This window comes from Penaeus japonicus, unplaced genomic scaffold (assembly GCF_977035675.1).
Source record: "Penaeus japonicus unplaced genomic scaffold, GWHDUDI00000001_assembly GWHDUDI00000003, whole genome shotgun sequence".
In the NCBI taxonomy this organism is placed as follows: domain Eukaryota; kingdom Metazoa; phylum Arthropoda; class Malacostraca; order Decapoda; family Penaeidae; genus Penaeus; species Penaeus japonicus.
Window position 1 is genome coordinate 23435724 of NW_028234405.1, and position 15000 is coordinate 23450723.

The 15000-nt window shown below is 35.8% G+C and overlaps 1 protein-coding gene across 16 annotated transcripts in view; it reads right to left on the reverse strand.

Annotated features, from left to right (window-relative positions):
- The window catches only part of PMCA (plasma membrane calcium-transporting ATPase 3), a 227693-nt gene that overhangs the window by 18113 nt on the left and 194580 nt on the right, over positions 1-15000 (reverse strand). For 9 of the 16 annotated variants that reach the window (XR_015190501.1, XR_015190503.1, XM_086531231.1 and 6 more), the window contains exons 2-16: positions 11560-11789; positions 11215-11350; positions 10681-10815; positions 7124-7336; positions 6685-6887; positions 6200-6475; positions 5857-6062; positions 5360-5522; positions 4925-5206; positions 3916-4110; positions 3551-3757; positions 3240-3438; positions 2308-2519; positions 1301-1455; positions 851-986 (exon numbers count right to left, since the gene is read on the reverse strand). Coding sequence is in view for 14 of the 16 variants with exons in the window: in XM_086531231.1 (XP_086387357.1) it covers positions 851-986; positions 1301-1455; positions 2308-2519; positions 3240-3438; positions 3551-3757; positions 3916-4110; positions 4925-5206; positions 5360-5522; positions 5857-6062; positions 6200-6475; positions 6685-6887; positions 7124-7336; positions 10681-10815; positions 11215-11350; positions 11560-11789 (2948 nt within the window). In the remaining 2 variants the exon portion in view is untranslated. Of the gene's footprint in view, positions 1-850; positions 987-1300; positions 1456-2307; positions 2520-3239; positions 3439-3550; positions 3758-3915; positions 4111-4924; positions 5207-5359; positions 5523-5856; positions 6063-6199; positions 6476-6684; positions 6888-7123; positions 7337-8129; positions 8199-10680; positions 10816-11214; positions 11351-11559; positions 11790-15000 lie in introns of all 16 variants that reach the window. The other 7 variants (XM_086531288.1, XM_086531235.1, XM_086531222.1 and 4 more) reach the window with 1 other exon arrangement.

Sequence of the window (15000 nt, forward strand, 5' to 3'; positions counted from 1 at the left end):
ATAGACTTATTTCTGGATAATGCTTCACTAAATATTAATCTCAATTTTCATTAACTTCAAATTGTTTGCTCAGCTGCCCTTTAGAAAAAATGTTCCTGAGAATGGAGGTCAGTTTGATTTGATGCTAGTTTCTTCATCAAGTTCACATGATTGGAAAGTCGAATCTAGCAGAAAAATAATTCAGGTAGGGAAATATAAGAGTTTCATATCTTTTTCTTTCTCTCTTTTCTTTTCTCTTCTTTTTTCTTGTCATGATAAACCCCAAGGAAATGCCAAATCATTCTCTGATGTGTGTTTGTATGAAAATGTGACCTGAGTTACTGTTGCATCATAAAAATATGACATGTGCAAGAAACACTCTTTTTCCTTCTTTTTAACGTTTACTTTCCTGGCAGTCCACTGAAGGAAGCTGGTTCTCTCCATATCTACATTCAGTTAAATTCTATCATTCAAACAACTACCATAATTAACTTATATCCCCTTCCTCTCCTAATCAGTTGCTGGCTCTTATCTAAATAACAATAATCAGCTAAGTATCCTTTGAAGTTGTAACATATCCCCTATCACTACAAAATCATCTTCACATCTATTTTGTTTAAACAAAAGAAGATGTGTTATGTACAGGCTCTATATCCTTAACAAAGACAGCAAAAAAAGTCTCCCATAATGATCATGTCGTTGACTTTTCAACTGAGCTTACAGATAGCTAACTGCCTAAGAAATCTTTTTCTTTTTCTTTACAAATAAAGAATTCAATAATTATCAACTCCTCAAGTCACATTCTGTTTATAAAGGATTTGTTTTATGAGATATGTTGGCTATAACAGAAGCTCTATTCTTTAGAACATACCTGAGTCTGGAGTCGGGTCAAGCCACGGATCCACAAAATCTGACCCGTCCGCTTGCTGTCCTTTCCGTCCGAGTCCAGCTTGTCTTCGCTGGCCAGATCAGCAATAGGATCATTAATAGGCTCCCCTGATCCATACCTGGAGTGAGAATATTTGGTCAAATTCAGAGTCTACACAATCTCTTATAAGGAAGGGTTTTTCTAAGTACCTAAAATAAATAACAACTGCTAACAGTCTATGAGTAGCTTTAAATCAAGTCTGAAATCACCCATAACTGATGAAATCTTTCACTTACAAATGAAATCCTAAATATTATAATAAAGAAGGAAAAGCAAAAAAATCTTCAATTCAAATTAACAAAACCTTTTTCCTAGTCTATCAAGGAAATTATTTCACTTAGTAGAGAAATGAAAAAAAAAAGTATCATCAACGAATTGTTCAAAGGTACTTACGAGAATACATTCTTAGGTAGCTTTTTGGTTGGGATGGAGGTGACAACCTGTCCCCAAAGCAACACTCCGCACCCAAAGAGCAGACACCATAACCACAGCTCCAGTGACAGGGCTTGCGTTGAAAATGCCACACCACCAAACTGTACTATCACAATCTGTTGAACAAAATAAATGAGATAAAAAGTGAAGTTTCTCATATGCAGTGTGTGTGTTTTCTCCCCCAAATATTTCTTCCCATTGTCCTGTGTTATCAATATATAATGCCACCACTCTAATGAAGATGCTATCACCAATACTCAGCCACCTTGCATTTGATGGGAAGTGAATGAGAATTTGCAATGTAAGAGTTATCAATGAAAACAGAAAAATGAGTTTTAATCAAAGTGTTTTATCTTTAACCAAAATACACAATTAAAAGCACAATCTCTATCCTAAACAATTTTGATTCTTAGAGGAACTGGCTGAGTGTTGACAATAATAATCATTACTTTTTTTTCTATGAAAAAATGCAGAATAAAGCTTTTGTCTCATTATCTCCAAAACAAAGCATGCAAAATATATCAAGAATTAGTAACCTACAATGATGATAATGATATCAATACAAAATCTAAATTAAATAAAGCTTATATACAAAGCCAATCGCAGAAGACAATATCTTTGCAAGAAACCATCTGGAGGTCACTCCTTATTAAAATAAACAGAGCATTTCTAATTCTACAATGCTATCAATATCAATAATACTTGTAACAGGAATCATGAAAAACTCTGAACATGCAGCAATCAATCTGCAATCCTTTAAGCTAAAAAGTCACAAGTCGTAAATGACATGACTTGATCTCTCCAATAAAACCCACACAATAATGCATTTGATTTCTTGCAATCTGGTGTAATGACAAGCACCATAACATCTCGGTGACACCAAAATTACAGTTTTGGGAGCTGGCCTCTCCTCAGAAGATATCATTAAGGCCTTCACCACATGCCAACCACAGGCATGAAAGACTTACCTGACTAGCTAGTGTACTAAGCCAGATGCTGTAGAAAATGGGATTAGTAAAGAAACCCTGGAACACATTGCGCTGTCCGTGAATTTTCCGTGCATTGATTTCGTTGAAGAGAGTCATCATGACGAAAGTGTTGAAGATAATGGTGAAGTGCTGGGATGGCGGGTCACGGATGTCAGCATAACGACCAGAGTCAATGTCTAACAACTTATCACCTGTTGGAAGAGATTTAGACAAGATTGAAATATCAGCAGTCTGCTGTAGATCTTTATGATTCTAACTCATATGTTCTGCAAATAGTTGACATAAAAACAAAATATAATAATCCTTTAAAACAATTTGACCTTATTGCCAGTGCTCAGAATTTCATAAAATAAGCCTTGGATACATTGTTAAGCAGCTAACTGTAGAAGTCAGCAACTCATATTTGTAGTGTATATCTATATATGTATATATTCAATGTTAGAAGTTAGAAGGTATCTAAATATGGCTCTAGATATGGTTCTTGTTAAACTCGAAAGCCAAACAGAGAATGAATTTTGGCTATTTTACTATCTATCTTAACCCTCTCTGGACGGGCGGTACACCATGGGTACCGCGCATTCAAGGCCCGTTCGCTGGGGACGCTATACGGCGTCGTTTATCTAACTAATTTAGGCCTATGCGTTCGAGAGCCCCAGCACTGTGACATGCAAGGCTGGAATGCCCCCGTCGTGAATGGGTTAATTGAGCTTATTCTATGCTACTAAATTTAAAAAAAGAAAATGATTTAAGTAAAAAACATTCAACATATACAAATTACTTTCTAAATTTTGTTATATAAATTCATAACAGCCTAATGTAGTATATTTTTAAAATCTGAGCATCCCCCTTCACCCAGCCACTTACAGCTAACTGTTTTATAACAAATATAAAAGACACACTACATTACTCACCATAAAATAACAAAACAAATATAACACAAATCATGTACATGGCTTGACCAAGGATATTCTTCATCATGGTACGAGAGATGAGAGGCTTAGTGCGCCCATATGGCTTTCGTAGCAGGAGATCGGGTGTGGGAGCTTCTGTTGCAAGTGCCAAGGAAGCCAAAGTATCCATGATAAGGTTCACCCACAACATTTGTACAGCCTGTAATGATGAGTACATATTGGTAAATGTTTCTTGAATGTTAAAAATTCCCGGTAGTTCTATATTGCAGTTCATCCAAGGAAGAACAAAATGCTGCATTCATGGCACTTACCTTGAGAGGACTATCATTAATGGCACAGGCACCAACAAAAGCCACAACGACAGCAACAACATTTACTGTCAACTGGAACTGCAGAAATTTTGCAATGGAATCATACACATTCCTTCCCCACATGACAGCCTTGACGATTGAAGTAAAATTGTCATCAGTGAGAATAATATCTGATGCCTCCTTGGCAACATCAGTACCAGCAATGCCCTGTTGAAAGAAAATAATCAAAATAATTTTTCTACACTTCAGCTTATACTTCTAACATCATGCAATACCTAATAACAACAACAAACTATGCTACAAACATGATTTAAACATACATATGCTATAAACTAAAGGGCACATTCTCATTCCTATCTACATACCATAGCAAAGCCGACATCAGCTATTTTGAGAGCAGGGCCATCATTTGTTCCATCCCCAGTGACAGCCACTACCTCTCTGTTGGCGCTCACTTTACTCTCAATGATACCTCTGACCAGGGTATACTTGTCAGTGGGAGAGGAGCGAGCCAAGACACGCAGGCTTGGCCAGACTTTGTCAATTAAATGTTGCTGAATCTGAAAAGGAAATTTGTAGAGGGATGGCTGTGAGTATTATGTGGTATTGTCTAACCCTTTTCTTATTACAGTCCGCATATATAATTCATGAGAATTTCCAAAACTTACACTTATCTTAAGGCTTAAAAAAATATAAGCTATAAACTATATCTTGAGGAATTTCTTAGCTTTTCTTACCTGCACTGCTGTCAATATATGAAATCTTTTTGGCCTAAAGTCTTTACTCATTTTAGGGCCAATCTTAATTAAAAGATTCATTCGCACTAGATTCCCTTTTTAAGCACTAGCAGTTCTTAACAAGAAACTAATTTGCAATGCAATGCCATGCAATCCTATTTTTTTCAAAATCCAGCAATGCCTACATTAGCAAGAATCTCTAACTATTGAAATGATGACAAGTAAGTAAAAGAAGTTTGATAAGGTGGAAAAAAAAACTTTCATAACCAAAACCTTCTTGATGTACACTATAAAAAGGGGGCAAAATATTAGCATTTGTAATCAGCAGCTTATCACTCTTTTCTATTTTCAAGCTTCATTCACATCATTAGCACAAAGAATGGGAACCTTAATTATCCTACATCAGCTGATTTTCTCTGAAACCAAATCTCAAGTTATGGTGATTGGTTTTCCTTCACATGAACGTCTGTAACTAGATCTATTTAATCGCGTGTTCATTAATGGATCATCAGTCAATAATCATTGGAAAAACACTAACTTCAATCATCACTTCTCAAATCAAAGCATCATTTCCTAAACTGAACCAAACAAAATCATTTTCTATTGTTAACACTTTCACCAGGACAGAATTTCTTACCTTTCCTGATGCATCTCTTACTCTCCTATTAAACTCTTTCCCCTCTAGAATGAGACTATTGTCCCCAGGTCTAAGAATTCCACATTTGCTAGCAATGGAGCGGGCAGTGTTGATATTGTCTCCGGTGACCATTCGCACTGTGATGCCTGCCCGCTGGCACTTTCGAATGGCATCAGGCACTTCAGGACGCACAGGATCCTCAATGCCCACTATACAGAGACAGGTCATGTTGTTGATGATGTTGTCTTCATCATCCCAATTAGGCTCTGAGTCAAAATGCACCTGGAAAACACAATTCACTTATAAGTATATGAAAATGCAAAAAATATTAATCCTCCAGAAGATCAGTATATATTCATTTGCAAATGTGTATATTTGCTATTTTTTCATTCTTCTATCTATCTATTCAAGTAAACAGATAACTTTGTTGCTTACTTGGTTAATTTCAGCTTTTCCTGTGACAAAGTCTCTATATGCAACTGAGATTGTGCGAAGACCATTACATGCCATAGGCTCAATTACTTCTCTTACAAGCCGTTCCTGCATTGACCTTGTTAAGTTCTCTAATCTGCCATCTTTACCATGGATGAAGGAACACCTATGAAGAAAATTACTCATATATAATTACTGTTTTATGAAATTCAGGACCAAAACATACTAAAAGAGAGAAAGTGAGAGAGAGAATGTGAGAGTAATTGAGAGAGAGACAGGCAGACAGAGGGAACCAGACAGACAAAAAGGTATATAAACAAAAAGTGTCATATAAATTTTGGTTACTTAATCAATATCATCCTTATATAGAATATGATAAAACTCAAAAATATACTAGAATCTGGCAACTTCTATCTACCACATGAATTCTGATAAAAGTTATCAGCCCTGTTCTAAATCTAAAAGAAAATTTTTCAATAAACAGAGAAGGAAGTACTCACTTTTTCATGACAATTTCAGAGGCACCTTTAGTATAAATGCGGTAGCCTCCATTGCGGGGCACCACTGTTGACATAGATTTTCGTACTGAATTGAAGGTGTATACTCGGTGAAAGTTTTCTTCAGTGATTTCATCCCGAATAACCTGGTAACTTTTTCCGAGGTCCATAACAAATCCTAACAGTGCACATTCTGTTTTGTTGCCAACCTGTACATATAAAAAAATGTTCCTTGAGTAAATGAATACTGTGATGCAATAAATAAGCCAATCCCAGAGCACTATGGCATAAAAAAATACATCATTCATGCTGGATAAGCAAGCCCTTCTTTTCCCTTTTCACTTACCTGCTTAGGGAGATCTCCTGGGTTGTCGCCTGGCAAAACACGGGATGTATAGGCAGAGTTAATGCTGATGGCATTCACCAAGAGGTCACCTACGGCATGTGGTAAGGAGTCAAACTTTGGAGTAGTCTTATGGTCTTCACTGCAGATGAAAGACTGAACAACTGTCATGCGGTTAGTGGTGAGGGTTCCAGTTTTGTCAGAACAAATAGCTGTTGCATTACCCATAGTTTCACAAGCATCCAAATGTCGCACCAAGTTGTTATCTTTCATCATTTTCTGAAAAATAAATGTATACATGTAAATAAATCAAGTAAAGTAAAACATTATAATAAAATAACATAAATCAAAGAGAAGGAATTATGTCCTCATTTCCCCAATCTGATATTCATTACAACTCAACACTGTATATTATGGGACCTCCTTCAATCAAATGTTCTAATGTCTAATGTCTTTACAACATCATTAGCTCACATAGATATACCAACCTTTACAGAGTAAGCCAAAGACAGTGTGACAGCAAGGGGGAGACCCTCGGGCACAGCCACCACCAACACAGTTACACCAATGATGAAGAACTTGACAAAATGGTTTGCATAAAATGTGTCCCATGGTTTGCCTTCCAAAACAAAGGTTTGTACGCAGAAACGGACTATTAGAATCACAACAGTGAGCACAGCGATGAATGAACCTGTAACAGAAATATAGTTAATGATCTGATTGTTCAATGTGACTGCTTTCCTTTTTCAAAAATTCCTTTCTTTAATCTATTGATATCTAAACCATGTTTAAATCTTATTACCAACAAGAACTCTTCAAAATTTCCAAAGTATTGAACAATACATTCTATTCCAACATTCATTTTTATCTCTTTCATTTAATAACATGAAAAAAAAAACACAGGATACTTTAATCTGCATCACTTACCAGCATAACCTATCTGAATGGCCAACTTTGTCAGCTTGGCTTGCAGGACAGACTTGTCGTGTCCTCCACCTCCAGTGGGTCCACCTTCTTCTCCTTCCTCCTCTTCCTTTGAATGTTTGTTGTTTCTCACATCACCGTCAGCGTTGGCAGAGTTTGCTGTTGCGTGGTGAGAGTTACCCGTCACGGCTGCAGCCTCGCCCTCTCCTTGCTTGTCTGTAAGAAGTTCCATGCCCTTTGTCAATCCTGCTCGACATATTGTTTATTTCATTCCCAGGCAAAGCAGACAAAATAAATAACCAGAGAGGTTTAGGGATAAAGTGGGAATTTAATTAATTAATGAGATCTCTGAAGATAATCAAAACAATCATGCATGAATCATATAAAATATGTATCTTAAGATCATTTCTGTTATTACTGGAAAGGGGCAGCTGATTTTAGATATCAATATAAAATTTAAATTAAATAAAGGCACAGATACTTCAAAAATAATCAATGAAAGTAATGAATTCAAGGAAAGCCAAATAAGAACATGGAGCACAGACTAGTACACCAAAGATCCTGCAGCAGCACAGAGACAATTTGCACAGAGAAGACAAATATATTAAATCACCTACAGTGCTGGACTAAAACACTGTCTTGGCAGACACATTGTAAGTAAAAAAGGAAGAGAGAAAGAGAGAGTGAAAGTAAGAGAGAGTGAGTGGAAGAGAGAAAAAGAGTGAGAGTGTGAGAGAGCAAGAAAGAAAGAGATAGAGATAGATAGAAAAAAAGAGATGACATGAATACCATTGTCCAAATCCTTAACATCAAACTTATAACAATCAATCAATCAATTAAGTCCAGTCAATATAGATGAGACACTCAAAAAAAGGACATTAAAAAAAGACAAACATAAAAAAGGTTCAAAGAAATGAGAAAAGAGAAAAAAAGAGAGAGAGACTCCTGAAAAGAATTCAAAGATGGGGTAACAGGAGGATGAGAACTACTAAAAGCCAGTTAGCCATACTAGGATTGGCGACAATCAACTCTTCTCCTAAGTCGCCCTTCTTCTGCTTTTTCCGCTGCTTTTTGGCCTCTGTTTTTGGGGGCACAAGCGGTGATTGATGATGATGGATTCGGAAGGCAACAACGGTAGTGGTTGGTTGGTTGGTTGGTTCAGGGGGTTACATGCAAAAAAAGATATCAAAAACAAAAAAAAATATTAGTACTAGATAGGATACACAAATCAAAATCCATAAGCTTTATGTGGCAGAGGTAAGGAAAATACTAAAATTATTTAAGAGTCCTGGTTAGAGGGCTATATGTGTACAAGCTATACCAAATCTGTGACTTAGCAAGGGCCAATGGTTTTTCAGTACAGGAGGATATTTAAGCAAAGGTTAAGACATTATCAACAGAAGGATCTAATAGATAAATAAATGAATATTTGTCCCCTGCTAATTACTAAGTCTCTAGCAAATGCATGAATAATAACAACCTACAAGAATTTTCAAAAGCCTTCCACATAATTGAAAGGTACAATACAATACATACATAAAAAGTTTGCTTTTAGCAAGGCTGTCAAAATACACTGGACAAATGGTAATCCAAAAAGGATCCTTCTGTTTTTAACCTTTTCCCAAACTATTATGAGATGGTCAATATTTAGTTATCAGTCATTAAGAAACAAACAAAAAAACAAACAAAAAACAACAAGAAAGTAATTCTGCTCCTGTAGTGAATTCAATAAAGAGATGATATCTACTGTGTTCTCCTTTTCATCACTACCAACTGCAACTAGAACATTCTTGTTGTGAAGGAAAACAATCTCCTCAATTGAATAAAAAAAATAATAATAATAAAAATAAAGGAAGTTCTAGAGTGCAGTGTCTATCTAAAAATCAAATGCCATTATTCACTATCAACCTACAACAAAGGAATAATCAAGGCAGTCAGTGAAAAATTTAAATCTTACATGTATATATTTTCTTCCTTCATCTGATTTTTGAGTGATTTCTCAATTGCATTCAATATGTGCTATTCTACAGCCAAGTTCAAGTTTCAACAGTTCTATCTATGTCATGAACAGACTACCATGCCTGTCTAAGTATTTGCTGCCTTTACTAACAGACAACATAACTATGGCTATATACCTATCAAAGTGCACCATGCAACTCTGAAGTGAGTTTCTTTTTCAGTGAAGATTTCAGAGAGAGCAGAATAAAACATAAATAATAATAATAATAATAGTAGTAGTAGTAGTAATAATAATAGTAACAATAATGATAATAATAATAATTATAATACCAATGATAATAATAATAACAACAACAATTATGATTGTGATCATAATAGTTAACACCATCATTAATATATGTGAAAGAGGATATAATTATCACAATAAATTACACAACACACCTAATTTTTCACAGTTACAACTTTGCAATCCTTTCCAGGGAACATAAAAAATTCTGGACACTGAAATGCAATAAAAAAATAAACTATCTGGAAAAAAAATATCTAAACCAAAAATAACACTGTACCTTAATATATAATTGCTGTTATGTGTTTAAGGTTCTTAACTACCCAGTGACATGCTCCATACATAAAGGTAATTGTCATATTTTTCCAATCCTTCCCAAAACTTCTGAGATTCACATGCATTCTTTCCATTCACAGCTTTACCATCCTACTTGATATGAATGCACTCACTGACTTCACAGTCTTAAGCCCAACTGTCAATGACAAACACAAAACATGCAATCCCAAGCACAGATTACCTCTATCATATATCACACACACTCTATCCTACATAATGGTCCACAAAACTGCACTGCCTTTTCTTTTTCAGTCCTTTCAAGCTTGAACATTTAGCCTAGAATATACCTTTTCTTCTAATTTTGTTTTCGGTCATACTACTCACTGTTTACTGATATCTATTACTATCCATTTACTAATTCATCAAATGATTAGACTTGCCAACCTGAGCACATTCAGTTTGGTTATTGGTAAGTATGAAAAAAGAACAAAACAATAACAGCAAACACCATAAAATAATAATAGCAAATAGTTTAATATATTACATTTTACCCTTCTATATCAAACTTAATCTGAGTGTTACTAGCTTCTAATATATAACACAGTAAAGATGGCAAACAATGTCTATAGCCATAATTAGTGTCACTCAAACTATCTGATGTAGCAGACAAGCAGAATTTCTTTCCAATATGCTAAGAACTCGAAACATATCAATGCCATAATGTAATTTGCTTATCATCTGGAAACTGTTATTTGAACAATTGTTATAACATTAATTCTTACAAGAACAATATGATGAATATATCAAAAGTTGACATATCAGCTGATATTGTATTCAAATTTGCTTTTGTTTCTTTCTTTACTGGACACCCACCATGGTCCAGCAGCCTGTGGCTTGCATACCAGCACTTTGAGTAGCACTTATCTAGACAGAATTGTAAGTCTTTGCTGATTTTTTTCAGTACTTGCAATTCAACCTGAAAACTTGCTCCTAGTCCTTTCCAGAGCCAAATTCTACAAAGCAACCAGTGATGCACTACCTTTTTTCCTCTTCTTAGCTTCAACTTCTTCTTCATCTGCAGCAGCACCCAAAAGTGTAAAGATAATGCCGGCTTGAGAATTTACACCTACTGCAGTCACCAGCATTTTTCCACTGCCCTCCATTACATGTGTCCCTGTTGACAAGCAAGAAATATAAACAAAAAATATATATTTTACTATAAATTAGGATATAATTGCTGGATAGGGAACAATCACTTGTCCTACTGAGCTATGGGACAGTATTCTACCACACAACTGGTTTACTAGTAGACTGTAATCCTAGTTCAGAATCAACAACTTTTTAGTGATCTCAAAAGTAACTTCAGTATTCATATTGCATAGAGATATAGAGAACACATTATAATACCTATGCTCAAATAAAAGTATAATCTGATATATGATAATCCTAAATCAGAAGGCAAAGAGACAATCAAGAGTACATGCTTTTTAGTATCTAAAAAATATGTTCACATAATTTATCATGAATATGGTTTATCATGAATATTTACAGTACAACAAGCCCCAAATCTTACCTGAGAGCACCATAGGATCTGTGTCAGCCCCCTTCTTTACATGGTCTGACTCTCCAGTTAGTGAGGACTCATCAATCTTTAGGTCATTGCTTTGTATCAAGATTCCATCTGTAGGTAACAAGTCACCATATTTGATCTGAAAGAGAAAAAGGGGGATCAAATATCAAATCAGTGTTAATTGGGCCTAAAGAAAATAAATTATATTATGTTATACTGACTTCTGTACCAACTTTCTATTTGCATTTTTGTGCCTTTATCCACATTTCTATATTGCACATAAATTAGAATTATTTGCAACTATATCATATTAAACGAGGAAAAGAAAGTATCATGTAAAGCTCTTACTTGGCAAATATCACCAACGACAATATCTCCCACTCCAATATCATGGACTTCTCCTCCTCGAATAACAGAGAATTTGTGCTCGCCCTCAATGCGGCTTTGTAGACCTCGAAACTGTTTCTCTTTTGTGTAGTCATTAAAGGCTGTGACAAAAACAACTACAGCCACAGAAATAAGAATGGCCACTCCCTCGATCCATCCTGCTTCTTCCTCTCCCTCATCGTGTTGACCAACTGTAAGAGTGTCATCATTACATGGATTCTGGTTGTGGATGTGCATTCATGTTATCAAGAATTTCACTCATATTTTTATATCTTTAAGTATCATTGAGAAAAGAAAAGATTACACTTCATTTGAGTGAAATATAACAGAATGGCTAGTCCTACAAGAAATGTACAGTAGTAGGATATCTATTCAGCTGTTCATTACTTCATGTACAGAAATATTTGCAGATCTATCAGTCTAAATACATAATTTAAAGATAAGAAAAGATTGATGGAAATGAGGGTTGAGACTAGTAGACCTGAGAAAGAGCTGGAAAATGGACTGTGAGGGTGAGGCAGCGGGACTGACAGGCAATTTGGTTAAGGATGGGTGAGATGGGGAGCTCGTCAAATGGCTAATGAGGTTGTGGGGTCTATTTGATAAATCAGAGAGAGGCTGGAAAGTAGATTCAAATAAGTTTAGTGTGATCTAATTACCTTTTCTATCAACTTTATTGAGAATTATCTATGTACCATGGAAGAAACACAAACAGGTATAACAATGAACATATATACAGAACAGCTAGACAACTGTCCAGATCACTATACAGTATATTTGTTTAGCAATTCTAAATTTATGGAACTTGTTAAACACAGAACAGGACTCAGTTACAAACAGTGGTTAAGTTTAGACTAGATTGTATGTCATGACATTTACAGATCAGTGTTACAATAGGGGAGAATGAAATTACGAAACATCTATTCAGGATTTTGGTAGTGATGGCACGGTGATAAAAAAAGTAAACGAGCATAATAATAAGAAATAAAAAGTCATACAAAGATAAATTAATCAATATTACGTTGAGTAAGTATGTCACTTTCTGCAGTCTTTAAGTTGCTGACTGATGTGAATACTGATATAATATTGTTTTTACTATAATATCACATCAGAAAAAAGTTATCTCCACTGTTCACAATTTGTATAACTTACATAAATATCTAAATGTAAATGACCCAAGATGCATGTAAAATATATTCAGCTGAGAATAACATGTTCATGTAGTAAATTATTTCCACAAAATATGATAACAGCTTTGTAATAAAATCCATATTCTTATCTTTCCCTTATAATCTATGTCTAATTTCAGTGACTACTTCTTTCTTTTACTCTATACCAATAACCTGGCAATAAAAGATTAAATAAGCGTATAACCATAATATCAATAAGGTATGGGACCTTCATATATCTCTTGCAATACATTTTATCCAAAAAGTCACCATCAATCATTTCAAAACACAGTTAAGGATAACTCCAAAAATAATAATCAAAAGTGAAAAAAAAGTGTGTGTGTGTGTGTGTGTGTGTGTGTGTGTGTGTGTGTGTGTGTGTGTGTGTGTGTGTGTGTGTGTGTGTGTGTGTGTGTGTGTGTGTGTGTGTGTAGTGTGTGTGTGTGTATGTATGTGTGTATATGTGTGCATATGTGTGTGTGTGTGTGTGTGTGTGTGTGTGTGTGTGTGTGTGTGTGTTGTGTGTGTGTGTGTTGTGTGTGTGTGTGTGTGTGTTGTGTGTGTTGTGTGTGGGTGTGTTGTGTGTGTGTGTGTGTGTGTGTTTGTGTGTGTGTGTGTGTATTTGTGTGTGTGTGTGTGTGTGTGTGTGTGTGTGTGTGTGTGTGTTGTGTGTGTTTTTGTGTGTGTGTTGTGTGTGTGTGTGTGATTTATGTGTGTGTGTGTTGTGTGTGTTGTGTGTGTGTGGGTTGTGTGTGTGTGTGTGTGTGTGTGTGTGTGTGTGTGTGTGTGTGTGTGTGTGTTGTTGGTGTGTGTGTGTGTGTGTGTGTGTGTGTGTGTGTGTGTGTGTGTGTGTGTGTGTGTGTGATTGTGTGTGTGTGTGTGATTGTGTGTGTGTGTGATTGTGTGTGTGTGTGTGTATGTGTGTGTGTGTGTGTGTGTGTGTGTGTGTGTGTGTGTGTGTGTGTGTGTGTGTGTGTGTGTGTGTGTGTGTGTGTGTGTGTGTGTGTGTGTGTGTGTGTGTGTGTGTGTGTGTGTGTGTGTTAACCCTATGATGACGGGGCGACACACCAGTGTGACGTTCCCGATGCAATATTGCATAGGCCTAGCGTAGGGGGTTTCCACTTATCGCCAGGCCCGTCGGGATTGGGTTAATTGTCGGTATGATATGTGTATTTATGTGTGTGTGTTTATCTGTGTGTTTATCTGTGTGTGTTTACTTGTTTGTGTTCATCTGTGTGTTTGTGTGTGTGTTTACTTGTGTGTGTATATGCACGTGTGTTTACTTGTGAATTTATGTATAAGTGAGTGTGCATGTGCTTACAGGTGTGCGTGCAGGTGAGTGCATTGGTGTACCTGTGAGTGTGCATGTGGGTGTGCATGTGTAAAAATTACATAGAAATATATCTATATATTTCGAAACCCTTCCAAACTTATGTCCTTACCCAGAATGACGTGCCATCACTAAGAGAGAAGAGTGACACAAAAAGCCAAAGCACTAACAATAGAAGTAGAGTCTCCAATAAGCACCATCTTTGTTGTTATCACCTACTCAACCGGAGATCACAAGCCAAGAATATCACCAGGAGGTACAGGATGTGCTAATTTACAATTTGTTGATCTGCATAGACCATCATTACTACTTCCTTCAAAAGGGAAAGAAAAAAATCATCCTTCTCAAGTGAATGAAGGAAAAAAAAAATCCTATGATATGATGAATAAATATTCCTTTTAATTCTATATAAAAAAATGATGGTCTTTCCAGCATCAAACCTACAAAACTGAAACCAAACCAAAAAAGAACATACATAAATTAAAAACTGAGTAACCCACTGTACGTAGTGTAAATGCATGAAGTGAAATGTGGTGTCATTTTCCTCCTTCTTGTCTTTCTTTCCTCTTTCTTTTTTTCTCTGTTTATATTTAGTGTATATGTACCAAGGGAGGTTTATCACATTCTAATCCCAGACTAGACAGTCAGGACTCACAAGCATGGGTACTAACAACAAGCATTGTGGTGCTATAACACTAACAGATGTTGGACGTGGGGTGTGAAGGTTATGGGAATTACTGCTCAGAAAAAAACATATAAAATATTTTAAAAATGTGAACAGGAACATCCCATGATGTTATTGATTTCTTTTATTGACAAACTATAGTGAAATATATTCTGAATTAACTGTTGTAACCCTTAGACTGTACAGGCATCAAATGCTGTATGGATATTTTTGTTCTT